The following is a 25,331-nucleotide window of genomic DNA, read 5'->3' as shown; positions in this document are numbered from 1 at the left end:
GCATTCTCACTATTTGATCTTTCAATGTAAGTTGGATGTTATCACGTTTCGGGCAGAAAACAGATCCCTTATTTGGTAGCATCAACACAGCGGCGTTGCTGTTGCTAGTGGATTCCACAGCCAAGGACGCTGGCCTCAAGGCCCTGGCACCTCTCTCATCAATGTTCTCAGTGTGGGCAAAAACTACTCAAGCTACTCAAGCTACTCTAGAGTAGTCTTGAGTAGAGTAGAGTAGAGTTTGAGTAGCGTAATATAGTACTTGAGTAGAGTACAGTAGAGTACTACTCTAGAGTAACTCAAGAGTAGTCACGTGAATGTAGTAAATCGGTATTTATTTAATTATTAATAAATAAATAAGGTACCCATTAAGTAGCAGTATATAATTTAAACTAGAGCTTATATAAGGCTATTTAAATACTATTTTTTTTTTTATAAAAAACAGATTTCCCTTCTCGGAATCTTTCTTTTCCTTCTTTTTTCCTTCCCCCCTTACTTCTTCTAATTCGTCTTTAAATAACCCCCAGCTTTTTAAGCAAGATATTATCTTAATAGTACTCTTATTAAGTCTATTATATAATTTAGATATAATAAGAGTACCTTGAGAGAAGAGTTTGCCCTTAATAGCTAAGGAAGCCTAAGAATATATTATGGTTCTACCTTGCTTACCAAGCCTTGCCACTACTTGATTGGGCAGTGTAGTGGCGCTAGACTCGGGCCACCCCGGAGCCTTACCTAATTAGGCTAGCGTATCACGTGTCGCATTACGTATAACGTCACATGCGTACTACTCAACTACTCTAAAATATTCTAGAGTAGTTGAGTTGAGTATTGAGTAGAGTATGAGTAGTGAGAAATTTACCTGAGTAGAATATGAGTAGGGCCCACTACTCTACTCTACTCTACTCATTTCCCACACTGAATGTTCTGCTAACCCCCAGACTAGACCACACCACTTTGACTAATATCAATCGACTATACTCACCCGTTAAATCAGCCTTCCGAAAATTAGATTTCCTCAACTTCGCGATATCAGATCCTGCAATTTTGCATGCAACGCTCGCAAACGTAGCCAAGACTCTATGCACTCTGTCGGGTGTGGAATCAAGCCCAGCTCTGGCTTATCATCTTGGACAAGCGATCACTTTGGTTAACCAGGGAATTACAGATTCTACTCATAAAACTACGACGAAGGAAACAATCATGGCCGTCACTTGTTTAGCCAGCTTGGGAGTGCGTACTCTTTTTGTTAAATCTATTTCGGTCTATATTTTTATTTCCTCCTCTACATTATTGGCAGCAGCAGTTAATATGCGTTATTAGCTGCGGTCCGGGGATGTGGCTAGTCTTAAGATGCACCTTGTTGGCCTAGAAGCTTTGGCGAAGAGCAGAGGTGGCATGGAAGCGCTACTCGGCCATCAACTGACATTGAAGTTTTACTTCTTGGCAAGTTATCCCAAATCTAATAGTAAGAGCCCACTCGTTATTCTAACTGTTCACAGGGTTGACATTCTCTGTTCTATTGCCATGGAATCAAAACCACGCTTCGTCGAGCTCGTAGACCATGTTATTCCTCCTTCCTTTGATCTTCAAAGCTTGGAACCCATTAGTCCGCTTGCCGAACGATATGAAACCCAGTTGTATAGTCTCACAGGCATGCAAGAGCTGAGCCATGAGACAATAGAGATCTACTGTATCTTACGGCACCTGATCGCCAAGGAAGAGAGGAATGGTCCCTCGCTGAAACCGAGGACCACAGAAGGGGGAACATTCGAATGGCTACGCGGATACCCTGATCCGCTCGTGCACCGACTTATCGCCCTTGCCCAGTACCAACTTCCGCAGTCACCAAACCAAAATAATGCCGTAATTTACAAATTGTTTGGCAACGCAGGTTTAGCGCATATTGCGATGTTGACGCGCAATGGGCCACCATGGGCCTACGTACCCAAATTAATATCGTCACGGGTACGAACAATGTCGACGCGAATAAGGACATGTCCGGAGGAGACAAATTGTCTACGACCCTTACAGGAAGTATACCCTGAAATGTTGCTTTGGATCATTATGATGGGTGGGCTGGGTAGCATCGGGACTGAAGAACAGGAGTGGTTTTCTGAACTCCTTGCGGAGTTGTGTTTTGCTACTGATATTGTAGGGACGGCTGAGCTGGCTATGTTCTTAAAGGAGTTTTTGTGGAGTGATTTCTATCTTGATCATAGTTTCAAAGAGTTCTGGGATGCGGTTGCAGTGGCACGGGATGTGGAAGCTGACTTGGGAACGAAACAAGCTCGTAGTCCTTTAGACAAGGTCTGGGAAGTAGACTAGGACAGATCTCAGAGCTCCCGGGTTAACCGTACATTACAATACCATAGATGTACCTAATGCCTTGACTTGGCAATCAGCTCGATTCGTACAGTTCCCGGCTTGGCTGCTTAAACGACAATACAATTCATTCGGCCGTTCGGCGTAAGCTCAAGTAGAATAAGTAGTGCTTGAATTCCTTGGCAAATATTGGCATCCCACCTTCGCTTTTCCCACTCCAGTCATAGCAAGTCGTACAGAAACGTGATGCAGATTTTTAAGGCTTGTCAGACCTGCAGAGCTTGGTTCTCTAAAGGTCAATATATGCAACGTCGCTGCCACCAATTAGGGACGACTATACGCCATGTGATAATCGATCTTGCCAAGGCATGACACTCGTTCAATAATCGGTAAAGGTGAAGGGACACGTGCTCTTAAGCAAGGAAAGAGAGTATATATATCATGCCTTATGTGCTCTTCGAAACTGCGTTTGGTAGGACTTCCAAATCACTTCTTAAGCGTGGTAGAATCGAGCTTACTAAGGAAAAGAGTTGTATCGACAATGTTTCCCAAAGAAAGCTTGTGGAGCTGCGTTGCACTCAGTTGTAAGCCAGGCCATAAATTGCCAAAGTTCCCAGACTGATATAATGCTGACTTTGCATCCGTCATCCTTGCCACTCCCATAGTGGGACGCAATGACGATCTCAGGATGAATCAAGTCCAGGTCATCGGCACTCATAACAGCTATCACATCGAAACAACTTACGCGGAGCGAAAAGTTCTCGAATCGGCCGTGGGATTGACGACAGCTCAGAACCTCTACTACTCACACCCCTCAATCTCCGACCAATTCACGTACCAGTCGGTTCGCGGCCTTGAAATCGATCTTTGGGCCGATTCCACAGGAGGGATGTACGCCACGCCCTTGGGTCGCAAGTTACCCAACCTTCCTTATCCCACGGAGAAAGAATGGCTACTTCCGGGAACCAAAGTTCTCCACGTCGCCGACTTCGACATTAATGCAAACTGCCACACGCTCATCAACTGCCTCGAACAAATCAAGGCATGGTCCAAAGCAAACAAAGGTCATACTCTCATCCCGATAATGCTAGAGTTCAAAATCCCCGATGCATCCCTGATCGCTCTTGGTGGTGCACTTGGCGAAGCCTGGGACACAACGAACCTCGAGACAGTTGATGCTGAAATCCGTTCTGTCTTCAAAGAAAGCGATATGATCACCCCAGACGACGTCCGCAAGAAGGGACTTACGCTGGAACAATCCGTTCTTAAGCACGGTTGGCTATCTCACCAAGATGCAAAGAACAAGGTCATGTTCTTGATGGACAATGATCCCGTCGCCGGCCTGATCCGCAACCCGTACCGCGCAAACGGTCACGAAAACCTCGAACACCGTGTCATCTTCACGAACTCCATCCCTGGAGAACCGGATGCTGCCTTCCTGAAGCGGAATGACCCGCGAGGTGATAACTTGGCGATTATTCGGGATTTGGTGAGGAAGGGATATTTTGTGAGAACGAGGAGCGATGAGCCGATCCAGACTGTGTTGTTGAATAGTACGGCAATGAGGGATGCGGCGATGGCAAGTGGTGCACAGTTGATTTCGACGGATTTTCCGAGCGTGGGGATGGCGAGCAGGTATAACAGTTCGTTTGTGGTGAGGTTTGAGGGAGGTGCTACGGTGAGGTGCAATACGCTGATAGGTGGGAATGGCTGTAAGGAGCAGGGTTTGGAGAAGCTCAAGAATTAACAGAAAAGGGCAACTCAGTGTGATGTCTAAACTCAAGACAGAGAAGAGACACAAAAACTTGTCAGGGCAGATACGGGAGAATGAAGAACGAAGAGCGAAAGAAGTTAAAAGAACAAAACCCCTCTGACAGATTACCCCATTTTAAAAGTGTCAGAATTTTAGGAGAACCCTTCAGAACAAAAACACACTGACAGAGGTTGCTCCAAGCTACTCAAGTTCCAAGTAGAGTGAGCGATTGTTATTGACCCATTGATTGCCAAGCCATCACTTTTTCACAGCTTGCCCCTCCAGGACCTCGAGGCTCGTGGCTAGAAAACCCCAGGCGTAAAATCCACCACCTGCGCGTTCTTTACCACGTCCCCAATACTCTTCACGAATCCCAAATGCACAGGGTCTTTCTCGAGATAATACGTCCTATCTTCTTCATTCGCGAATTCCACGACAAAAATATGTGTCATGCCTCCCTGTACCGCACCTATTAATCAAATATTATGCATCGAGAAGAGGGGGGGAAGTTACAGTCTTTCCTTCGGGGCTGTTCTGCTTGCCTCCAATTCCCGACTTGACGTAAGGTGTTTTAGATGTTGGATGCAGGCACTGATCTTTCAGCTCGAGCATACGGTTGCATGTCTGAAAGTGGTCAGCAGCACTCAGACGCTCCGAATTGATAGTGTGGGATATTTGGGGACAGGGATTCTTACATCCGCAATCTCCGCCTCTGTTGCCTCCTCCTTGAACTCAAACATCACGATATGGATAATCCCCATTTTGGAGTTGGTAAACGTTGATCGAGCAGGGCTTGGATCTCGGAGAGGGGAGCCGAAAAAGCCAAACAGGGCCAGGAAAATGATGACCCCGATAATAGAGAGAGTTGTTTTTGATGTTTTCGAGAGAACGGTGCGTTGGCGGTCCATTATTAATAGGATGAGAGTGGGAGGGATGGAGTGTCGTCGTGGGCTAGTGCGGCTATGGTTATGGCGCGGTTGCAGGTGCGGTGCGCCTCAATGGCTAGAATGGGCGGCGCCAAGATATGCTGGAAGAAGCAAGTGCGAAACTCACCAGAAAGCCGAAGAGTAGAGAAAGCTCAGACAGGAAAAAGATTCTTAATATTTAAATGCAAATACAGAGTCTAACGCTCGATCCGTGAGTAGTACCTCGAGTTTATCAAAGGGTAAGGGAGGGAAACTTGAGGAGACTCCGAGTCCCCTGTCAGGGGTACTGTAACTCGCGAAAGCCCGCCCCTCGAAACGACGATGCTTTTGGCTTTTTCTTTTTGGCTTTAATCCTAATCAGAGATCACTCTTGACATTTGCTAGACAGTAGGTCGTTGACTTGATATTCTATACAGCTTAAAATACTTCACTCAAGTGTTCGTATGGCCAAGTCATGATTCGATTGTTTGAGTGATGTTTGGCCAGGGGCATCTACCCCGCCTTGGCGGGCTCGCAACAACTACGTCATAGCCAATTGTTCAAAACTCGCATCAACATCAACCTCCAATTCCACATCTCCATGACCAAATCCCCTCCAAATCCATACAACTGCTCAGAGATATCCATTTCGCCCTGTTCTCTCTTTACCACATCACCAAACATGGCAACAGCACTCCTCTCCATCTTGCATGCTCTTCAAGCATCATTCAGCGCCTACACCCTCTACCTTTCCTCAATCTCCATCCGCAACCTCCAAAAATACGAAGAGACTTCTAAGAAAGCAGCAAAATACTCCAGTATCGCAGAGCAACAATTGCACAAGACCCGTACCACCCAAGCTAGTGGTGCTTTGAGCGTATTTTCCCTCTCCCCCCTTCCCAAAAAAGCCCACTAACGGTCTTCGAGGCCCTCTTCTCGTTCTTGTGTTCGACGACACTGGCGTTATACCCAATTTTCTCTTCGAGGGTCGGGATAATTGGTGCGGTGCTGGTGGCGGGCGCGAATGTAGCAGCGCTGGAAATGGCAAGGCAACATGTCGGCGCGTTTTGGAAGGGGAAGGCAAAGGTGCCGCTACCTGGCGTTGGGGAATATAATGATGCGATAAGCAAGACGCAGGAGGTGAAACTGAATATGGTGTATTTGGTTGCGAGTTGGACTGCTGTGGGGGTTGTAAGTTTGGTGTTGTAGGAGCAATATTTCAGCGGCTGCAAGAGAGGAAACGTACTTGTAGAGATGTTCGGACCATTTGACTCCCTGCTCCTGGCAAGAATGATCTGACACTCTCGCTGCTCTCTATTTACTGAAGAAGTTGTCTCTGGATCCCAGGTATGGAGAGCGGTACGGAGGCGGAGATCGATCGTATGGATGAGGTTGAGGATCGTGCTAGCTGTGGACGGGTGCCGAGGTCGACGCAGACGAAGTAAAATGCCTTCGGGAGAGGGAACTTCTACGTGATGTCGATGTGCTGCAGCAAAGGTCAACATCACCGATCATATTACCTTTTCAAGACAAGTAAATCCAGGTATCGAGTCGAAGAAAGTTCGCTTTGCGACAACTCAAAAAAAAAATTGTGAAAAAGGTGGCCCTAAAGAATTAAAGATACATTTCGATATACAGGATAGGTGGCTCTTTAAAGTTCTCTCAAGCTAAAAAAGTGATATGTGGAAAAGTTAATTGTTCTAACTATTTTGTGGAAAGGGGGGGGGTGTTACTTTTATCTAAACATCAAACTATTCGAGTTCGGATATCCGCTCACTCGAAGATATACACCTTGGGCGTATATAAATGCTTCGATGCTCTTCAGGTGTTCTCAGCCTTAATATGTAGATTGGACAGCAGCTTCTAACCTCGGAATTTCTAAAAGCCATAGTGCTCGTAATGCAGCACGTGATCAAGATGCGTGAGTTATGTGTTTGTTGTTGGGACAGGCAAATTAGCTCTTAGTTAGGACGATATGTGCACCAGGACACCACGTACGCATACCCCTATAACCAACTACTTGAGACTTGAGTCGTGAAATCGCAAAAATTGGATCATGTACTCTGTGGCAACGGTTGTGATTCATTTTATGAAATTCTGAGGCGGAATGTGAGGGGCTCGTCAAATAAGGGGCTGTGACTGCTCACATTGAGGGAACTACTTCCTTTCATTTTTGCGAAAGAGGGGGGGCGGGGGTTGGAAGGAATAGGGCAGAAACATTGCCTCAGAACGGCCTATGGCCGAATTAGTTCGCCAGATTCAATAATATCTTCTATTCAAGGGCGAAATTTCCTCAGCTATCGACCTGAGATTACGAGATGCAAAAGTGAGCTCCTCGGCTCCAAACTGTGTCGCTGCGTCAAGTCCACGTAGATAAACAAACAAGCAGCACGCAACTCCATGTGGTCTCGCACTTCGCTCCCAAGAGTAAAGTCCGAAGGGCGAAATCTAAATGCCGCTGTCATTCGGTCCCATATATTCATGGTTGTGAAGTGGAGTGGCTTGACGTCACGGGGATTCCGGAGCTAGAGAACGGATGTATATATAACGGTGTCCAGGTCCATACCCCAAACCCGCTCTGCCTCCTGTTTATAAATTATCTTGCTGCTATCCGAGTTCATACTTAACACATTCATCAAAATGCCAACTCTGAAATACAACAAGCTAGCCGGGAAGCACATCCTAATCATTGGAGGAACATCAGGTACCACTTCCTTCCTCCCTCCCCCATTCATCCCCAATCCCTCCTTCTAAATTGACCACCAAAATCGCCAGGAATCGGTTATGCCGTAGCGGAAGCCTCTCTCGAATCCGGTGCCCGAGTAACGATCTCTTCATCCGACCAGAGCCACGTCTCCTCCTCTGTCAAATCCCTGAAGGCCGCTTACCCTTCAGCCGAAACCCACGTCTCCGGTCACGTCTGCGACCTCTCCAAGCCCAGCCTCGAAAAGGACATTGAGAACCTCTTCCAAGCGTGCGGGTCCGTAGACCACATGTACGTATTAGGGGAGAAACCCCCTTTCCTATTTCTGAAGAATTTTCTCGCCAAGACTAATGTTCCCGGCTCTCCCGGAATAATCTGGATCGAGTATTTGCTAACCCCCCCGTCACTCAGAGTCTTCACTGCAGGCGATAGGTTGGCCACAATCCCCATCCAAGACGCCAATTATGAAAACATCCTTCGCGCCGGACAGGTACGGTTCATCGCCCCTCTCCTCGTCGCCAAAATCGGGAGTCGTTACCTAAATAAAGGACCAGAGAGCAGCATTATCTTGACAGCAGGCATCGTAGCAGAAAAGCCGATCCCAGGATGGAGTGTCGTAGCAAGCTATGCAGCGGGCTTACATGGCATGGTGAGGAACTTGGCGGTGGATTTGAAGCCCGTTAGGGTCAATCTCGTAAGTCCGGGCCCTGTGGATACGGAGTTATGGAAGGGCATGGGTGATGGTGCGAAGAAGAATATGTTCAAGGAGATCGAGGGGAGGGTGCCTACGGGTCATGTGGGGAGACGTAAGTTGATTTGATGTTTTCATTGGGGGTGGGGGTGATGCTGACGAGAAACAGCGGAGGAGGTTGCCGAGGCGTATTTGTGGTTGATGAAGGATAGTAATGTGACGGGATTTGTAGCTTGTAGTGATTCGGGGACGAAACTTGTTTAGTTGAGGGAGAGAGTGGTCGAGGTTGGGGAGGAGGGCGGGGCGAGTGAAGGAATGATAGGGAAAGTCACAAACATTATACGAATTGAATCTGGTAGAAAGGACAAAAATAGATATTAGAGAAAGTCGAAGAACGCTAAAGTATCAACAAGAGAAATAATGTCCAGACTGTTCCAATGGTAGACTCAACAGTATACGCCACGAGGATTATGTCCGAGACACTGGTATGGATTTTATGTTTGCTGCTGATCATTTGGCTGGACATCATGCAGTGAGGTCTAAATCCTACTGATAGAGAAGTTGGTAGCCAACATAGACAGCTAGAAGAACAAGTGCGACTGAAAGGAGGAGCTTCACCTAGAAACACGTCAGATCATGGACTCGGACACAGATGACTTCAAGAAACTCACGACGAGCCTCCAGACCTCGAAACGAGTCCGAGCTTCAACAATGTCGCGTCCAAGTAAAGTAGTCGTTGCCTCAGAGAACCCCAAATCCTTCAAATACCTTTGCATCTCGTGTTTGCTATGTTTCCACAAGTATTCACCATCCCATTCCAGCCGATTGATCGACTTCTTCAGGGCCATGCTAGTGACTTTTGGCGAGACTCCGTGCTCGAGGAACCACAGCTTGATCCAGCGTCTGACCTCGGCAGCGGTTGCATTGCTCCCCGGTATCTGGTCATGGAAAGTGATTGGAAAGGTGCTGTCCAGACTTTGATGCAACGACTTCCGAAGATGTATACCATTGCTGCTAGTAGGGACAATCGCGATTGCCACGGGCTTGAGGCATCGCGTGTCCTTGCACACTTCATACGAAACAAGCTCCGGACTTGAAATTATAAGCCCCCCTAAACAGTACGGAGTCAGTACTACTTGACATCTAGAACATATCTTATATAGTGAGAGGTTAGGTACTTGAATATACCACCACTTGGAAGATGCGGGGCCAGACGGAAGGAACGTGAGAATATACATACCAAATTTGGGGGTAACGAGCACTTTCATGTCTACTCTGACAAGAAGGTTGAGGTGTGGCGTTTCCTCGTGATAGAGCTTAACGATCCATCCAAGGCGGCCATTCCATGAGCGGGTTAGCAAACACTGGGGGAGGCTGCTGACCTTCCAAGCTTTTGGAGCCTTCTCTGTATCGTCAACAACCCAGGTTCGAGGGTCCAAGTCTTCCACTGCTGCCGAGATATCAAGCTCAAGAACTCGGAGGTCTTTGCTTTGACTCCCATACCCCTCCGTGACGCCAGAGGAGTGGAAGAGAGAGCTCCGTCGTCTGATCGAGAGGACGAGTCTGCAGGTGTTGCGGTGGCGCATCTGTAGAGGATGCAGCTGGCTAAGAGGATCTTGAAAAATCGCATGTTGGAAGAACGAGAAGCGGTAACGGGTGGGGGATCTTCGCAGGCAGAAGGTATCATACCACTGGACGAGTCCGTTCACCAAAGAAGCGTGCTACCCTGATGAAGGGAGACGGAGGTCGAAAGTGAAAGACGAAGGTTAAAAAATCAAAGGTGACTGAAATTAGGGAGACATAGTTAGGGGGGGGCCGAATGATGTAGAAGTAAATTTTTAGAATTGATTGCCAAGTGAATCTGGAAGTTCACATCTGTCAGAAAATTTAAAATGCGTCTGGAAGTTCATTCCATGTGAACCGCCTCCAAAGCATCTCCAAGTGGCGTCAACTCATCAGTTCTTGAAGCTGTCTAAACCGGCGCCCTCGCAGACGCGGCCTTTGTCCTTCCACTTGACCTGTGGCAGAAGTTGACTTGCGACCCACCTCGCAGTTGTGGTGTGAGTGCTGCCATCTCCAAACGGCTCATCTGTTTGATCGACGTGCCCTCCCTCTGATGAGATGGCCTCAAATGAACCAGGGATGACCGATTCCCCCTCTGCCAAAGCCTGGAAGACGACCAACTGATCTTGGAGATATTCATCAACAAGTCCCCCTTTCCTGACCTCAACATCGAGCTCATCCACAACCTTCTGAGCAATCTTAGTGCTCAAGTCATCCACGGTCTTGTTCTTGCTCTTCTCGTCATACAACCAGTCTCGCCCAAAACGTAGGCCCATTGATGTATGGGCCACAAGCAGAGCGTACATCCGAGCCGGATGTCTGCTGTCGTCAACGACAACGAATTCTGCTTCTGCGTCCTCAAAGACGAGTCCAATTTCGAACAGTAACGCCTTTTTCAGTGGATCTTGCAGATATTTCGGAACGACAATGGATACATCAATCTTCGTGATCTCTCCACGCTCCTTCGGCCACAAAGGTTCCTTGATTCTATGTCCTGGTTTAAGAGGAGTGATGCCAAATTTTGCTGAGCCAATCTGCCGCGGACCATGAGACCATCCACGGAATTCGAGTTTTCTTTCGACCTTGATGCCAAATCTTTCAAGAGAGGGCAGAAGCACTTGATCAAGGTACTCAAACGAAAGTGAGAAGCTGACATTGGTTCCACCTTGGATAGTAAGGGTAATCGGCGCGCCTTTGCCATCACCTGCGAAGAGCAGGAACGGTAGAACCGCTTGGAAGATCAAGAGAATACTTGATACGGACTCCGCCTTGACTTTGATATTTCGATTGACAAGGTCTCTCGGGGATAGCTTGGCTTTGAATTCAAGGGACTTGCTCCCAACGGAGCAACCAGTGACTTCTGCTGCAGTGGCATCTGCCAGAGTTCTGATGCAAGCAACATGCTGTGCTTTCAAGCCTGGTGAAAGTTAGCACAGAAATGAAGACCACATGTATTGAGCTCACCACCACCACGCTTTCCTTCTCGGTTTCCACGGACATTGTCAATTCGAAGTGGTGCGCCTGTCAGTGCAGCAAGAGCAACTGCGACTCTGACCAATTGGCCTCCTCCCTCTCCAGTCCTCCCATCTAGCCTCACCATTCTCGAGGCCATACCGAGTTCGTGGTTAATGTGGACCCGTTGTGTGGCTGGGGTGATTTGATGCTGTTGCCTGGCCTCGTTCGGGTTTGGTCAGCCTTGCCGGCAGAAGGAGAAGGGAGCTCGGGATGACGCTGTGCAGATCCCCGGTGTTCGGTCAGTGCGTGACTTGAAGAGACTAAAACGAAGCATCGTGAATGTTCTTCAAGTAAAGGATCTCTTTTATATTCTTCTCATAGAGCGTGAGTCACGCCGATTTCTTTTGTTGCGCCCTTTGGAGAGACATGGGATGAAAATAAATCCGTTTCAAGCCCCGGATTTCTACGGCAGCCCGTTCCGTGGGGGCGGTGCTCCCCACTGCTTCGCCCCCCGCCTTCGCTTGGGAGCTCTTTGACATCAACACGAGCCTTGTCCTACCTTATTCCTGACAGACAACATTGCACAATCGAAAGAATGCGGATGCTCCTTCGTGCGACTTTTTCCAAGACCTGACCAACGGAGTGACAGGAGCAGGAGATGTCTATGATGCGCCAGCCTTCGCACGCGGGCTCGATGTCGAGCTCAACAGCCAGCCCCAAGCCGGGGCGCTACAGTATCTTCAGGAAGAAGACCTCAATCAGCAGCAGCTCGGTTCCACGAGAGGAGCACTTTTCGCCCGACAAGGTATACGAGGTATGCGGTTCCTTCCCCAGCACGGTTCTCCTGCTGACAGCTTTGAAGCCCTCTCACTCAGACAAGATGCTGAATCCAAACTCCCCCCTCTCAATGCCCGACCTCGAAACTTCAAGATCCAACGGCCTACCATCTCCGGACAGTTTCATTGCTGCGACCCATGACATCGAGTACCAACACCTCCGGGAAAACATCAGGCGCATACGAAAAGCGGCATCAGATGCAAAGAAAGTGGATGCGGCGTGGGAGGTCTACAAGAAATTGAGGGACGAATCTCTACAGCAATGCAAAAGTCTACTGGCAAAGTCTCGTAAGGGCCTGTTTGCTCCGCGATTCTATTGGGGATCTGGTCCCTACTCGGAAAGCCGGCAGACGATGGATTCAGAAAGCAACAGTCGACAGCAGTCACTCGATTATACAAGTATCGGACCATTAGATACGCGGTCATCGCACAGCGGTCCCGGCACTGAAACGGCTCCGCCGTTCCAAATCAATGATCAATGGCTTGCGGCGATTCAGGAATACAAGGCAACTCAAGAGCTGATGCTCAGAAACCTCAGGAATTCGTTGCTAGACAAGTACTTGGAGTACGAACCAAATGCATCAGAACGACAAGTGGAGGCATTCTTGGCCGACAAAGCTCGCCGGAAGAACTTGATTGCTCAGATGAGAGATACCAGTGTCCATCGGATGAAATCAGAAAAGCATATGTTCTGGGACCAATACCAGATCCGTTCTTCTGACTTTGAAAGGCTGAAGATTGATCTACAAGCAATTGAGCAGCTGATCAACTCTGCAGGAGCAAGTGATGAGGCACCCAATATGGCTGTTCGGGAATGTGTCATTGCCAAGAACGGAGACACGATACTGGAATTCGCAAACGCGGGTTCGGAGAACCATCCAATCTTGAGATTTCGAGTCTCTTCGCATCTCTTGGCTGAGCATTCGCCGCTGTTCGCCCAGTTTCTTTCTCCTCAACCTGGAAATAATCCTCCCCTTGATATGATCAGTCAGCTTCCACCACCCCCTACAAGGCATGTTTGCAAAGATGGAATGGAAGTCAAAGTCTACCGAATGCCACAGATCGAGCTCAACAAGAACGAATCACTCAAGTTTGTCCTACACGCTGCTCATATGCATAAAGACAGAGTTCCTAGAGAAGTCACCTTCCAAACTTTCGTCAACATCGCAGAAGTATGCTTAAAATATCAGTGTACGCAACCGCTTGAGATGCACGTGGAGTACCAATGGTTACCGCAATGGATTGCCAAGCTCTACGACGATGAATATGACGGATTTTTGGTGATTAGTTATGCATTTGGACTTCGAAGGATCTTCACCAGGATGTCGAAGACTGCTATCCTGAATGCAGTGGACGAGGACGAAATCAGGAGCAAGGAAGCTTGGCCCCCAGCTGTCAAGGAGAAGATTATCGCTACCAGAGCAGCGAAGTTGGCTCAGATATATGATTGTTGTACCGCAGCTATTGCGGAATATTTGAAGACACCAGCGGAGGTTATAGGGCGTCGAACGAGTGTCATCGGATCCCTCCAATTGACAACTTCGCCTCGTTGTCCACGGGGGTCTCACCAATGTGATGCAACCAACCTGGGCTGGCTGATGCTTGTCTACAACGAATTGCGAGTCCTGCCAAGTATCATGAAGAATGCTGCTATCGATGACCTAGCAAAACCGCCGAAACGGAGCCTGGAGCAATTAATCGCCTGCTTGAGCTTGATGCCAAGCGCTCCTCAAGTTCATAGCGGTGTCTGCGACCACGCTCCATTGTTCCGAAATGCAATCAACGACGTTTACAATAGCGTCAGGGGATTAACCTTCCGTGACGTCTCTGGGAAGGACGGATGGGCACTCTCGAAACACTCAGCTCGGACTGGTGATCACGATGATTATATGGTGCAAGATCTGGTGGAGTTGGAAGCGCCGTTGGAGTCTGTTAAAAGAACGAAGAGAGCAGCGGCTATGTCGAATGAAGAGATAAACTTTCGAATTCTCTCACATCTCCACGAGATGGATGATCTTACTGCCGCTGCTATGATCGACCAGTCGTTCTATCGGGCTTACAAACGGAATGAAGCTCCGTTACTGAAGAATGTTATCAACGCCGAGAGGAGGAAGACATTTTCTCAAGCGAACACTGACGCTGCGCCAATTCGTCGAGCACTCAAAGCAGAGCTGTCACCGAATGGCATGAATGTCTCTATTCCCAGACAAGATGAAGAACCTAAATCTCTAGCCGCTGATCAGTTCAAATACCCATCTTCAGCAGGCCGCCAACCTTCTCTAAATGGGGACCTCTACGACGCCTCACCACCCTTGTCTCCCCTAAGCCGCGAGGACTTAAAACTAGAAGAGCACGAGGAAGCATACCGGATAATATGGGGCGAAGACGCCTCTATCCCAGATACGGCTCCGGAAATCATTGGGCAGCAGCTGAAAAGGCCGGTGGAGAGGAACGATAAGTGTTTAGTCGGTGATGTGGCGCGTACGGGTGATAAGGCGAGGCTGATGGAGGAGGAGGAGAAGTACTTGAGGGAGGAGCAGGAGCGGGAATTGGGAAAGGGAGGATTTGGAAAATGAATGAATGGATGGATGAGTTGTGGAGTTATGATGCATGAACTGGACATGGAACGGAGTTGGGATTCGGTAGCATGGCGTTTGGCGTTTCGGGGAATTGGAAAGGAATGGGGGGAGAGTATATACCCGTTGTGTATTTGCTTTAGGATGTATTTTCATGTATGATGTTATACATAGTTAGAAATCCTATCGAATCACATGATATCAACATTTCTCTCCCTTCCCTTCCAGTCCCCCCCCCCCAAAAAAAATAGAGTAGGAGAAGAACAACTCACTCAATTAAGTTCCCATCCGGATCCCGACAATACACACTCCTGATCTTCCCTCTCGCACCCGTCCTCTCCACAACGCCATCATCCGCCTTCTCACTTCCTAGATTAACCATCTCAACTCCATTCTCTATCAACTTGTTCCTTACGGCTTTCACATCGTCTTGGGTCAGGAAGCAGAGATCTGCGCTCCCTGCGCGGGCGGAAGCGGCTCTGGGCTCGAATTCCTTGCCAAGCGGATGTAAATTGATTTTCTGTGAGCCGAAGATTAAAGAATGCCTCGTTACAGAGGGTGTAGCGGCGGAGACGAAAGATTCGGGTTTCATTCCTAGGTTGGCCTTATACCTACCCTCTCATTTTCAAAATCAGTAGAGTATTGACATGTAGGAGAGGAAGTTTCGGAGATGGAGTTAAGAGACGTTTCGCTAGATCTAGACCTTTTATTTTGAGAACAGATAGAGATGCGAGAAATACACCGACCATTTTTGCGTGTTAGGGATGGAGGAGACGGTTAGGACTAGGTGGTCTAGGGATATTATGTGAGCTGCAGGTTGGGTGGAGGCCATTCTTAGTAGTTTTTGAGGGGAGAATGTTAGGAGTTGACGATGGAGGGCGAGAATTGGATTATACGTTGGAAGAACGTCGAATATATATTAGAGAATATATGCGAGGTCATCAGATGAAAAGGGGGCGGGGGAGCGAGCGAAGAGAGAAGTGCGGAGTGGGGGCGGTGATGTCAGAGGGCCAATCACAGCCGGGGCTGATGAGACAGCTCAAAAAATTCCCGACAGCGAGTTTCCAGCTTCGAGCTCCGAAGCCGACGGGGTCGACAAACAGAACAACAATGAACAGAAACTACAATATGCAGCTATTTCATGATGGATGGACGATATAACCCTCAGCGTGCAGGACTTTACAATTACAATTACAATTACGACGATCGTTACTACCATTCAGAAGACGAAGAAGAATTCGCAGACCCCTACAACACTAGCAATCACCATTTCGACCCGCGGAGCTCGAGGCCGGAAGCATACCATCCCGAAGAAGTCGAAAGAGAGCAGGGAAAAGAGAAGGAGAAGAAAGAGACCATGTCTTCCTGGCTAGGCCGCGTATCGACCTCCTCCCAAGCCCAATTCGCAGCCACGGCCCTCGTGAGTGGCGCCGTGGTCGCGGGCGCCATATTCGGGTACCAGGCTGTCAGGCGCCAGGAGAGGGTGAAGGATTTGAAGAGTGGGATTCCGGATACGGGGGGTGATAAGGTGGGTTTTGTTTTGTTTTTATTCTGTGGTTGGAGAGGGTGCTTCCTGGCCTGTGGGAGAGGTGGAAAGGAAGAGGGCAAGAGGGGAGGAGGAGGTGCGCGCAGGCTCGTAAGGATACATGGCTGATAGGAGAAGTGAAGCTTACAGATTTTGGGGCGGCGAAACCGAGTTCTGGATTGAGTAAAGAGGATGAGAGGAGTGCGGCGCTTGCTGCGAGGGCGCAGAGGGGGGATTATGATGATGGTAGGATTTATACACATATTTTCAAGTGCCGGATGAAAAGGTTCTCTAACTAGGCTGCAGAACTCATCCTCGAACAATTAGCACGGAATCGGGTCTTCCTTACAGACGCCGGATTACAGAAGCTACGCTCTGCGTTCATAATAGTTGTTGGCTGTGGAGGCGTGGGATCACATTGTACAGCAGCTCTGGCCCGTTCAGGAGTCTCATACATTCGCCTCATCGACTTCGACCAAGTTACACTCTCCTCCCTCAACCGACACGCAGTAGCAACTCTAGCGGACGTCGGAACACCGAAAGTATCCTGCTTAAAGAAAAGGTTACAGCAAATCACACCGTGGGTACATTTCGATCTCAAAAACGAGCTCTTCAGCCCAGCAGCCGCCGATACTCTGCTTGCTCCCTGGGACAGCCGGAAACCAGATTTCATAGTTGACGCCATAGATAACATTGACAGTAAAGTCGCCCTGCTAGAATACTGCCATAAGGCTAATCTCCCCGTCATCTCTTCTATGGGCGCGGGCTGCAAATCAGACCCAACACGCATCTTCATCGGCGACATCTCCGCCAGCACTGAAGACCCTCTCTCCCGCTCAACTCGCAGGCGTCTTCGGGCTTTGGGAATCTCCTCCGGAATTCCAGTCGTCTACTCCACCGAGAAACCAGGACCAGGAAAAGCCCAACTACTCCCACTACCCGAAGAAGAGTTTGCCAAAGGCTCGGTAGGAGATCTTGGCGTCTTACCCGATTTCCGAGTCAGGATCTTACCTGTTCTCGGCACCATGCCAGCCGTGTTCGGATACGCCGTCGCGAACCATGTTATTTTGCAGATCACGGGGTATCCGAATGAGTATGTGCCTGCGAAGGGGCGGGAGAAGATGTATGATGGGATTCTTGCGCAGTTACAGGGCTCGGAGGAGAAATTAGCTAGGGCTACGACGGAGGGTGAGGATGCGCAGGGATTAAAGTTGGGGGTTAGTGCGAGTGATGTGGGGTATGTGGTTGAGGAGGTATTTAGAGGGAAGAGTGTAGTTAGTCGGGTGAGCACGAGGTTGGCGTTGGTGAGGTGGCGGAAACCCGAGGGGAGTACTATTGAGCTTGGGGTGGAGGGGCAGAAGAGTAGTAAGGTGAGGCTGAGTGATTTGGTGTGTATGACTAAGGAGGAGGCGGTGGTGCATGAGAGGGAAGTGTTGAAGGGGAGTAAGACGCCGGAGGAGTTGTATGATAGGGAGATTGTGGAGTACACGGAAGCGAGGATAGAGGAGGAGATTGGGTATGAGAAATATAGATGATCACTTTTTCTCTCCCCTCCCCGTCAACAACACGCTTGATTGTGTGAAATGTGTCTGGTAAACACTTCTCGTATACACCTACTCATTCGCCCCTAACAGAATTTGAAAATGAGCATCAACGGGCTTCCCAAAATTAATCTTCAGAATATCCTATCCAAAAGTCAGTCATCTCAGCTCCTCACACACTTGCAATAGGAGCTCACCTGTGGACAAGCACTAAATGCAATCATCAAGTCCATCTCAGCCTTCAAACAAATATACTCCCCCTCTTTACTAGTAGGTGCCTCGAATGAAAGAGTAGTATGGTCATCATGAACCGGGATATTCATGAACAGATTAAGAGGCGAAGGCGTGAATTGCGGAGCTTTGATACCTGTTTCCTGTCAGCTCCCATAATTTCCTACCATCCCTCCCGCTTGTTCCTCCTCTCAAGAGCCCCATCAAACGAAAATCAATCCCCAGAAATATCAAACAAGCAACAACAAGTGAAGTAAAGAAAAGAGAGGAGAGAACCAACCCAAAGCACCCAACCCCTCAACCAAATTATCTGCACAATTCCTATGCCCCTCCCCACCCCCAAGCTCCCTGTACCTCGCATCGTCACAAGCAGCAATCAGCGTATCATGCACCCCCTCCGTCGTATCCTCCACTATTTCCAACAACTTCCTCCTCTTATTATCATAAAGTCCATCCCCCACTTTTGGAATGATACGGTTCAGAGACGCGCGCGTGTGTTGCATGGACATTTGTGTGGCGATTTCAGAGGGAGGGGTGGATGAGGATGGTGGGAAAGAGGATAAAGTGAAAGCCCAGGTGTCGACTACCTGTGTTCCGTACGTGTTGATGATTTTTATCGTTTGGCCGGCTCGGAGGGGTGTTGCGATGCCGTGGCGGGCGGGGATGGCTGTTAGTTGGGAAGACATTTTGAGGGCTTGAGATGAGTTGGAGATGGGTGAGAGATGAGTGTACGTTGGAATGGAAAGACGGTTGTTAGAAAGAATATGATTCTGGTTTGTTGTGTAGAGGTGAGGGGTATTAGGGTTGGATCGTGTGAGAGACAGATCGATAAGCTGATAAGAAAAAGGGGCAATGAGCTCCGAATATCGAGAGCAATGGTTGTGAGTAAGGATGTCAAGAGCGCGGCTCAAACAAAGACTTTGAGATTTCGAGGATCCCAGTTCGGCGATTGTTGCAAACCTTACTATTAGAAAACAGGACCCAATTTCGTCACGAAATCAGAACCAAGATTCTTCTGAACTGTAAATACTTTGTTCATCTTATTTATTCATACAATAAAAAATCTATGCAGTCATCATCCTCCCATTAATCTGTTTCTTCCTTACCTATCCGATTATTAGCAATTGATACTTAATACAAGGAAGGTTCAGCACTTACCATAGGCGCCAATACCGCAACGCCAATACCCAATGCAGTAACCGTAGCAACCAAACTCATTTTATTGAAACTCTTCCCGAGGATATCGAACGCCGCACTGGGTGCAACCCTTGTCCCAAAAACATCAATACCATAGGCAAACACCAAGCTTGTACTTTCCAAAAGAGCTGGTGTGGTAATGACATCCCTCACGCCAATCACCTCGCGCCTGTGCGTGAGGATCATCTTAGGGTCAAATTCAATGACTGGCTGGTAGCGGAAGAGTCCTTCCTCTGCCTCAGCTGGAGTGGGATCACGTCCTACTGGTCTGCTTGGATTCAAAATGGTTCGTGGTATGCCAACGATTGAGTTCGAAGATGTAAGAGTGCAAAGGAGTTGGCGAACCGTGATGCCTTGGCGTGTTTGAGTGACGGACATATGGCTGATTGATTCGGGAATGAGGAAAGTCTGGGAGATAACGTGAGGCAAAGCTGGTTCGGCATTGGCGACGTCAGATGGCTCGAGACTCGAGGAGTTCGAGCTTGCTCCCAGTGGTCCCCGGTCGTTGGGGACATCGGATTCGTAAAGTTCCGTGACAACAAGTTGATAGCCTTTGGATGCTGGGAGGCCACTGGTTGTAGGCAATATATCGCTCCACAGAGAGTAGACGAACCAATTCTCACTTATAGCCGAGGTGATTGGTTGAGTGGTATCGACTCCTCTGTGAGTCGTCGAGTGAAGCATGTCCCCAGAGACGGAGTCCAGTAGGTAGAAGGTCGCAATAGCAGCCGCTTCGGAAACAGCTGTGACAAGAACAAGGTTAGGGTTCAGGTACTTGTACATAACAGTGCGGTTAGGAAGAACGCGTCCGATGGAAGCAACAGGGTCGTGTGCTGGTCTCGACATGACTTTGACGATTTTTTGTCCAACGGGAGGTTGGAAAGTCCATGCAGTGATCGGAACGGCAAGAGGACCTTGGATGTCAAACTTCAGTCCCTTCACTTCGCCGCCCTTTCCTTGAACAACTAAGTACTCCTTAGGAGTCCATTTTGCCGGGATGTCGCCAGGGTTGCCATCCAGACCGATTGGAAGGATCCATGGACCTGCAGGGCTGTCAACGACAGCAGCACTCTGGACCGGGGGCCAGTGGCCGGGGTCCATCTTTTCATCAGCTTTCCCAGTGAGAGTTTGCACCAAGATATACTCTCCATCTGCTCCTCTGATTGTTGCAATGCCATTCGACGAATCAACCCAAATTCCTTTCACATCCCATTTCTTACCAGCAGAGATGTCGAAGGCCTTCAAAGACCAGACAACAACGCCTTGGTTGCCTGAATCAAGACCGTAGACCCGGCCACGTTGCGTAGCTACAATGGCCAGCTTGTGAAAGCCGAAATTGTCTCGTACCAAGACATCAGGTTTGTGAGAAGTAACATCAGTGGAAAGGATGCTGCTGATAATCCGGAAAGGAAGTTCTTGCAGGTAGCCAGGCAAATTGTGCAAGTCGTTGATGTGACGCTTGCAACGATGGATATACGCGGATAGAGGGTTGCTATGAGCTTCGGCCTCGAGCGTCTTAGCCAGACTTTCAGACTCAGGGATCTCGGCCCACTCAGCAGCAACAGCTCCGGAAAGACCTTCGACACGAGTCCAAGCTTCGGCTCCATTGCGGACCATGACCCAATCTTCCTCGCTCATGAGGATAGCAGATCTGACGGCATAACTATCAGTGCTTCTTTGAACGACTTCTGCAACTCCATGAACAAAAGAACCGTGATGTTTGCCAACCATGATGGGCCATCGTCCAAGGATTCCATGGGAAGCAGAGGAGACAATAATGACTTCGTCTTGTGTAGTTCGCGTGAAATACACATTGGCATCTTGAGAACTGGTTGAAACTGCTCCTTTCCCAGGCAGCTTTGGTAGCTCGTACTCTTTGTTGATATTTCCGGTTGCGAGGTCGATGTGATATACGTCTGCTCGGTTGGAAAGCGCTGACTGGCTATGAACCAAGAAATGCGGCATCGATTGTACCAATTCCGGCGCATGAATGGTGACCTTCACAATCTCCCCATCTGACTCCTTCAACGGTAGGCTTTGTAAGCTCCCGGATTTGCCCAGAATATTGACCTTCAGGTTCTTCATCGTCTTGTCTGTCCAAGCGATAATCGGCGCCGCAGAGTTAGCACCAACAAGGAGAACATCCTCCGGAGCGTGCACATCCCCCTTTGCCGTAAGCGTATACTCGTTGACCTTCTTCCCAGTAACCGGATCCAGGATCGAGACTTTAAGATTGTACCCTCCTCTCGCGCCATGCAGCGAGACTACAAAGACATCCTTCACATTCGTGCTAACCTGGAGAGGTAAATCCTCAGTCGAGCCCCGATACTCCCATTTTACATCCCCATTCGCACCCTTCAGCCTCCTCAGAACCGCCTTCCTATCCTCTTCAAATAGCGCCAGTATATCTTTTTCGCCCTCTCCAACGGCCGCAGTCTCCATGACTTCGATATCCTTCACCTGTCCCGTGAAATAATTCCCCCATTTTCCCCGCCCACTCATCGCATCCCATGCTTGCACACTCTTTCCCGTCCCTGAGACCAGTGTCCCTTCTCCCTCCACAGCTCTTAGATATCCTTCACCATCAAGAATCTGCCTCCAAACAACCTTTCCAGTGCCTGGGTGTACAGCGCCTAGGACGCCTAAGTCACTTAAAGTGTATAAAAGAGTGGCCTTCTCATCGCTTCGCGGTCGATGGAAAAATGTTGTGTGTGGTTGTGGGAGGCCGAGGAGTTCGTGTTGGTAGTCGATGCTGTAGGCCTCGTCGGCGAAGACAGCGAGGGTGGAAGGTAGGATTGAGAGGGTAAGCGCGAGAAGATTGAGTGGGAGCCGCATTGTGGATGTGTGCGAGGTTGAAGACCTCTATCAATGGGATCGATGAGCTTTCTCTTCTGGAGATGTTGCGGTTCTACGGTGGCCGAGACGAATTGCGTCAGTGGTGGTTTTATCACGTGATTGACCTTCAAAGATTGTTGAACAGGGGTCTTTTGATTGTGCCTGTGGTCGTAATTCAACAAATCATAGCTCATCGGCAGTTAACTAGCCTTCAATCAATACTTGAAAGTACATATAATTGATGTTTATTAGCTTGGAGAGGCTGGAAATAGGGGTTTCAAGGTAGCCAGAACATGAACTCCAATTAAATGCTACAGAATCTTCTCTATATTTTCACTTCCTCTTCTATATTGTCCTACGTTCGGACCACCCTAAGCGGTTGGCTCTCGGGGCTCCTTGAAAAAAACTTTCACGTGACGAACACCAAAGTCTCCCCGTTCTAGGGAATCGCACATCAGAACGCGATTGCGTCCAAATCCTTAGTACTCAGCTAGGGATTAGAGAGAAGAAGCTCAAGTATCTTTCTCTATATTTGAGTGGTTCTAGAATACGAGGGGCTTTTATTACGATTTTTTAAAGCTTAGGGGAGATTTCTTAAGGCTCTCGCTAGCTCTAAGTATACTAAAAAGAAACCTGGCCTTACATTACTCTCCTCTCCTTCTTCTCTTTATTACTTTCTCTTTTACTTCCTTTTAATAATGGATAATTCCAAGACCTGCTCATTATATACTAGACACTTGCCACTTTTAGCCTTTCCTCGCAGGCCTACAGGCGCTATCCATAAGATCTATATGGCCTATACGGTCCGTATTCCTCTTCTTTATCCTTGATCCCTTTAACCAGTTTCTAGGAGCGGCGATATACCCGAACTACCAATTAGTATCCTGCCTTATAAGAACTTAATCCAAATACCCTCCCTACCTCCCGGCAATAATAACGGTCGGTTACGGACGTCTCTGCGGACGAGCCAGCCCCGTAGCACTAGTAATGAATCCGTTAACCGTCTATTACAGCCCCAGTTTATACCATAGAGAATCCTCCTGCCAACCCACCTACTATACGGCCTCCTGCCTTTCTTTCCCGCTTCCGGCCAGCTCCTATACATATAACTAGTCTGCTTACGGGTTACTATATAGCTTGCAAAGCCCTCTATTTTGGCCATATAGATAATTACTTTAAGGCCTATTATAAAAAGAGTAATATAATACTTCCTCTAATCTATAAGTCTCCTCTATACCTCTCTTACCTCTTTATAGGTAATAATCCGCTTTATTAGGCCTTCTGAATAAATATCCGGATATATAATTATATTTTTGCCTTTATATTAGTTAAGTATAAGAAGAATATATGAATCGACTTCTCCTATAGGATCTAGTACTTTTAGATCTATAGCAAGCTCTTTTATTTCTAAGGCCTACTATAATCCGCTTTATATACCAAATCCTCTTTTATATAGCTTTTCTTTTATAATCCGCTTTTTATAACTAATATACAGGCTACTAACTTTCCTTACTTAGATTATATAGTTCTTTTATAGCTTATAAATATACTTATGAATTATAATCCGTTTATTATAGTCTATAAAATAGCCTATAAGTATCTTATAAGCTAGTAAACTAATTTCCGGATCTTATTTAACCTATAAATATACTTAATTCTCAAATCAGGTACTAATTATTATTATAAGAACCTTTTAATAAGTAATAAGGTTATAGCCCTTATTCCAGACAAGTATACGAATATAAGCCGCTATAATCTAGTACTTACGGTCTATAAGGCAGGCTATAAGTATCTGTAAATATATATAGTTAATATTATATATATAGTATATATACTATTCTATTATATCTTACTCTTTCTATATAGTAACCCGGGCTAGTACTACGGTTTATAGTTATAGAACCATAATAGGATCCGTTAGTAAATATAGCTCAAATAGCAGGTCTTTTACTAGTACTATTTCTATATCCGTCTAGCCTTCTCCCTATTCTTTTATACTAGCTGCCTCTTTTAGTAATATATTATTAATATATATATTACCTATAAGATTACCTTATTTGACTAGCTCTGCTTATACTAGTAAAATATTTGTATAAATATCTATATAGGACTTATAGATACTCTAATCCGTAAGAATATTTATATAAGTAATATTAGCTATTACTTTATTCTTTTATTAAGCTTTATAGGTAGTAATTACTTTATATAGTAGCTCTTTTAAGACTTAATAGCTATTATATAATACTTTAGTAAGCCAAGCTTCTTTATTACTTTTATAGCTAATTTATACTAGCCTGAGATTATAGATTACTTTTTAAATAAATAATAAGTAATTAATTATCCGGATTTCCTTTATTAGATCTTTATCCTAAAAGTAAGAGAGCTTCTTACGGATCTTAAGAACTACCTTTTCGGATAATATACGGGCTATATCTATATAATCGAGTATTAGAAGTATAGCCTTCTATATATATATCTGCTTTTATTTCTTAAGAGAGATATTATTTTCTTAATTTCTAATTTGGTTAATAAGGTTATTTATATTAAGCTTCTAGACCTATTATGGGATTCTATAGGTAAACTTATAGCCATAATTACTAGCTAGATATCTTATAGGCTATATGGCCTTAATAATAATCCAAAAGCCCTATATATAGTTCATAAGATACCTATAGCCCTACTTATATACTAGAAGAGGTTTCCTAAAGTATTTATAGCTATAATAATTATTTATAAGAATAGGTATTCCAAATACTAGTACCAGAATAATAGTTATATATTTACGGTTTATAAACCAGGCTTTCTAGACTAGGAAATTATCCGTAATAACTACTAGGTTATTTTATATAATTCATATCTCTTTTAGAAGTTCCGCTTATATATTAATATCGAGGTTTATATATTTATATAAGTAATTAAGTATATTTACAAATATATTTATAAGGAAATAGACTATATAACTATTATTATTTCGGGAACAAATAATAAGATTACCTAGTATTTCCAGGCTCGGTATATAGGCCCTATAGAGGCTTTCTAGTACCTATTTAAATATCTAATATATTAGGAGTTCCTCCCGGTTTAATATCTTATAATTCACTTCTCTAGATAGTATATAGTCTGCTTTATAGCTAATCTCTTACCCGAGCAAATTATAAATTGGGCCGCAAATACCTATTTAACCTTAATAGTCTTCT

The 25,331-nt window shown here is 46.8% G+C and overlaps 12 protein-coding genes across 12 annotated transcripts; 6 read left to right on the top strand and 6 right to left on the bottom strand.

Annotated features, from left to right (window-relative positions):
* Nucleotides 1-1,350: 1,350 nt before the first annotated feature.
* On the top strand, nt 1,351-2,325 carry K444DRAFT_664898 (uncharacterized protein; the record flags this gene model as incomplete). Its single annotated transcript, XM_024887020.1, has 1 exon — nt 1,351-2,325. The coding sequence occupies one exon, from the start codon at nt 1,351-1,353 to the stop codon at nt 2,323-2,325; it is 975 nt and encodes a 324-aa protein (XP_024734654.1).
* Nucleotides 2,326-2,863: 538 nt separating this feature from the next.
* K444DRAFT_631494 (uncharacterized protein) lies at nt 2,864-4,069 on the top strand (the record flags this gene model as incomplete). The annotated part of the gene is made up of 2 exons (XM_024883367.1): nt 2,864-2,906; nt 2,988-4,069. 2 exons carry the CDS (start codon nt 2,864-2,866, stop codon nt 4,067-4,069), a joined length of 1,125 nt encoding a protein of 374 aa, XP_024734653.1.
* Nucleotides 4,070-4,377: 308 nt separating this feature from the next.
* On the bottom strand, nt 4,378-4,836 carry K444DRAFT_533274 (stress responsive A/B barrel domain protein; the record flags this gene model as incomplete). The annotated part of the gene is made up of 3 exons (XM_024875138.1): nt 4,378-4,533; nt 4,589-4,699; nt 4,771-4,836. The coding sequence occupies 3 exons, from the start codon at nt 4,834-4,836 to the stop codon at nt 4,378-4,380; spliced, it is 333 nt and encodes a 110-aa protein (XP_024734652.1).
* Nucleotides 4,837-5,456: 620 nt separating this feature from the next.
* Nucleotides 5,457-6,587, top strand: K444DRAFT_614704 (uncharacterized protein). The gene is made up of 2 exons (XM_024880580.1): nt 5,457-5,857; nt 5,908-6,587. Exons 1-2 carry the CDS (start codon nt 5,663-5,665, stop codon nt 6,187-6,189), a joined length of 477 nt encoding a protein of 158 aa, XP_024734651.1. The 5' UTR covers nt 5,457-5,662; the 3' UTR covers nt 6,190-6,587.
* Nucleotides 6,588-7,617: 1,030 nt separating this feature from the next.
* K444DRAFT_614700 (NAD(P)-binding protein) lies at nt 7,618-8,842 on the top strand (the record flags this gene model as incomplete). Its single annotated transcript, XM_024880579.1, has 4 exons — nt 7,618-7,684; nt 7,756-7,975; nt 8,096-8,490; nt 8,545-8,842. 4 exons carry the CDS (start codon nt 7,621-7,623, stop codon nt 8,637-8,639), a joined length of 774 nt encoding a protein of 257 aa, XP_024734650.1. The 3' UTR covers nt 8,640-8,842.
* Nucleotides 8,713-9,762, bottom strand: K444DRAFT_614699 (uncharacterized protein). Its single transcript, XM_024880577.1, has 3 exons — nt 9,616-9,762; nt 9,047-9,486; nt 8,713-8,993 (listed from the first exon to the last, which is right to left on the bottom strand). The coding sequence occupies exons 1-3, from the start codon at nt 9,641-9,643 to the stop codon at nt 8,922-8,924; spliced, it is 540 nt and encodes a 179-aa protein (XP_024734649.1). The 5' UTR covers nt 9,644-9,762; the 3' UTR covers nt 8,713-8,921.
* Nucleotides 9,763-9,909: 147 nt separating this feature from the next.
* On the bottom strand, nt 9,910-11,797 carry K444DRAFT_564597 (EPT/RTPC-like protein). Its single transcript, XM_024877071.1, has 2 exons — nt 11,403-11,797; nt 9,910-11,355 (listed from the first exon to the last, which is right to left on the bottom strand). Exons 1-2 carry the CDS (start codon nt 11,548-11,550, stop codon nt 10,331-10,333), a joined length of 1,173 nt encoding a protein of 390 aa, XP_024734648.1. The 5' UTR covers nt 11,551-11,797; the 3' UTR covers nt 9,910-10,330.
* On the top strand, nt 11,786-15,144 carry K444DRAFT_614697 (uncharacterized protein). The gene is made up of 3 exons (XM_024880576.1): nt 11,786-12,207; nt 12,256-14,987; nt 15,077-15,144. The coding sequence occupies exons 1-2, from the start codon at nt 12,052-12,054 to the stop codon at nt 14,803-14,805; spliced, it is 2,706 nt and encodes a 901-aa protein (XP_024734647.1). The 5' UTR covers nt 11,786-12,051; the 3' UTR covers nt 14,806-14,987; nt 15,077-15,144.
* On the bottom strand, nt 15,074-15,637 carry K444DRAFT_533338 (Glyoxalase/Bleomycin resistance protein/Dihydroxybiphenyl dioxygenase; the record flags this gene model as incomplete). Its single annotated transcript, XM_024875145.1, has 2 exons — nt 15,074-15,416; nt 15,552-15,637. 2 exons carry the CDS (start codon nt 15,635-15,637, stop codon nt 15,074-15,076), a joined length of 429 nt encoding a protein of 142 aa, XP_024734646.1.
* Nucleotides 15,638-15,949: 312 nt separating this feature from the next.
* On the top strand, nt 15,950-17,865 carry K444DRAFT_664892 (ubiquitin-protein ligase-like protein molybdopterin-converting factor; the record flags this gene model as incomplete). Its single annotated transcript, XM_024887019.1, has 3 exons — nt 15,950-16,427; nt 16,481-16,576; nt 16,637-17,865. The coding sequence occupies 3 exons, from the start codon at nt 15,950-15,952 to the stop codon at nt 17,863-17,865; spliced, it is 1,803 nt and encodes a 600-aa protein (XP_024734645.1).
* Nucleotides 17,866-17,904: 39 nt separating this feature from the next.
* On the bottom strand, nt 17,905-19,106 carry K444DRAFT_23585 (Aminomethyltransferase). The gene is made up of 3 exons (XM_024871275.1): nt 18,383-19,106; nt 18,069-18,238; nt 17,905-18,015 (listed from the first exon to the last, which is right to left on the bottom strand). Exons 1-3 carry the CDS (start codon nt 18,786-18,788, stop codon nt 17,944-17,946), a joined length of 648 nt encoding a protein of 215 aa, XP_024734644.1. The 5' UTR covers nt 18,789-19,106; the 3' UTR covers nt 17,905-17,943.
* K444DRAFT_592534 (DUF1620-domain-containing protein) lies at nt 19,039-22,169 on the bottom strand. Its single transcript, XM_024878244.1, has 2 exons — nt 19,261-22,169; nt 19,039-19,208 (listed from the first exon to the last, which is right to left on the bottom strand). Exons 1-2 carry the CDS (start codon nt 22,132-22,134, stop codon nt 19,167-19,169), a joined length of 2,916 nt encoding a protein of 971 aa, XP_024734643.1. The 5' UTR covers nt 22,135-22,169; the 3' UTR covers nt 19,039-19,166.
* Nucleotides 22,170-25,331: the final 3,162 nt, after the last annotated feature.

The sequence above is a fragment of the Hyaloscypha bicolor genome, assembly GCF_002865645.1.
Source record: "Hyaloscypha bicolor E unplaced genomic scaffold K444scaffold_113, whole genome shotgun sequence".
Lineage (NCBI taxonomy): Eukaryota > Fungi > Ascomycota > Leotiomycetes > Helotiales > Hyaloscyphaceae > Hyaloscypha > Hyaloscypha bicolor.
The sequence above is the reverse complement of the archived record's forward strand: the minus strand, read 5'-3'. Positions and strand labels throughout refer to the sequence as shown.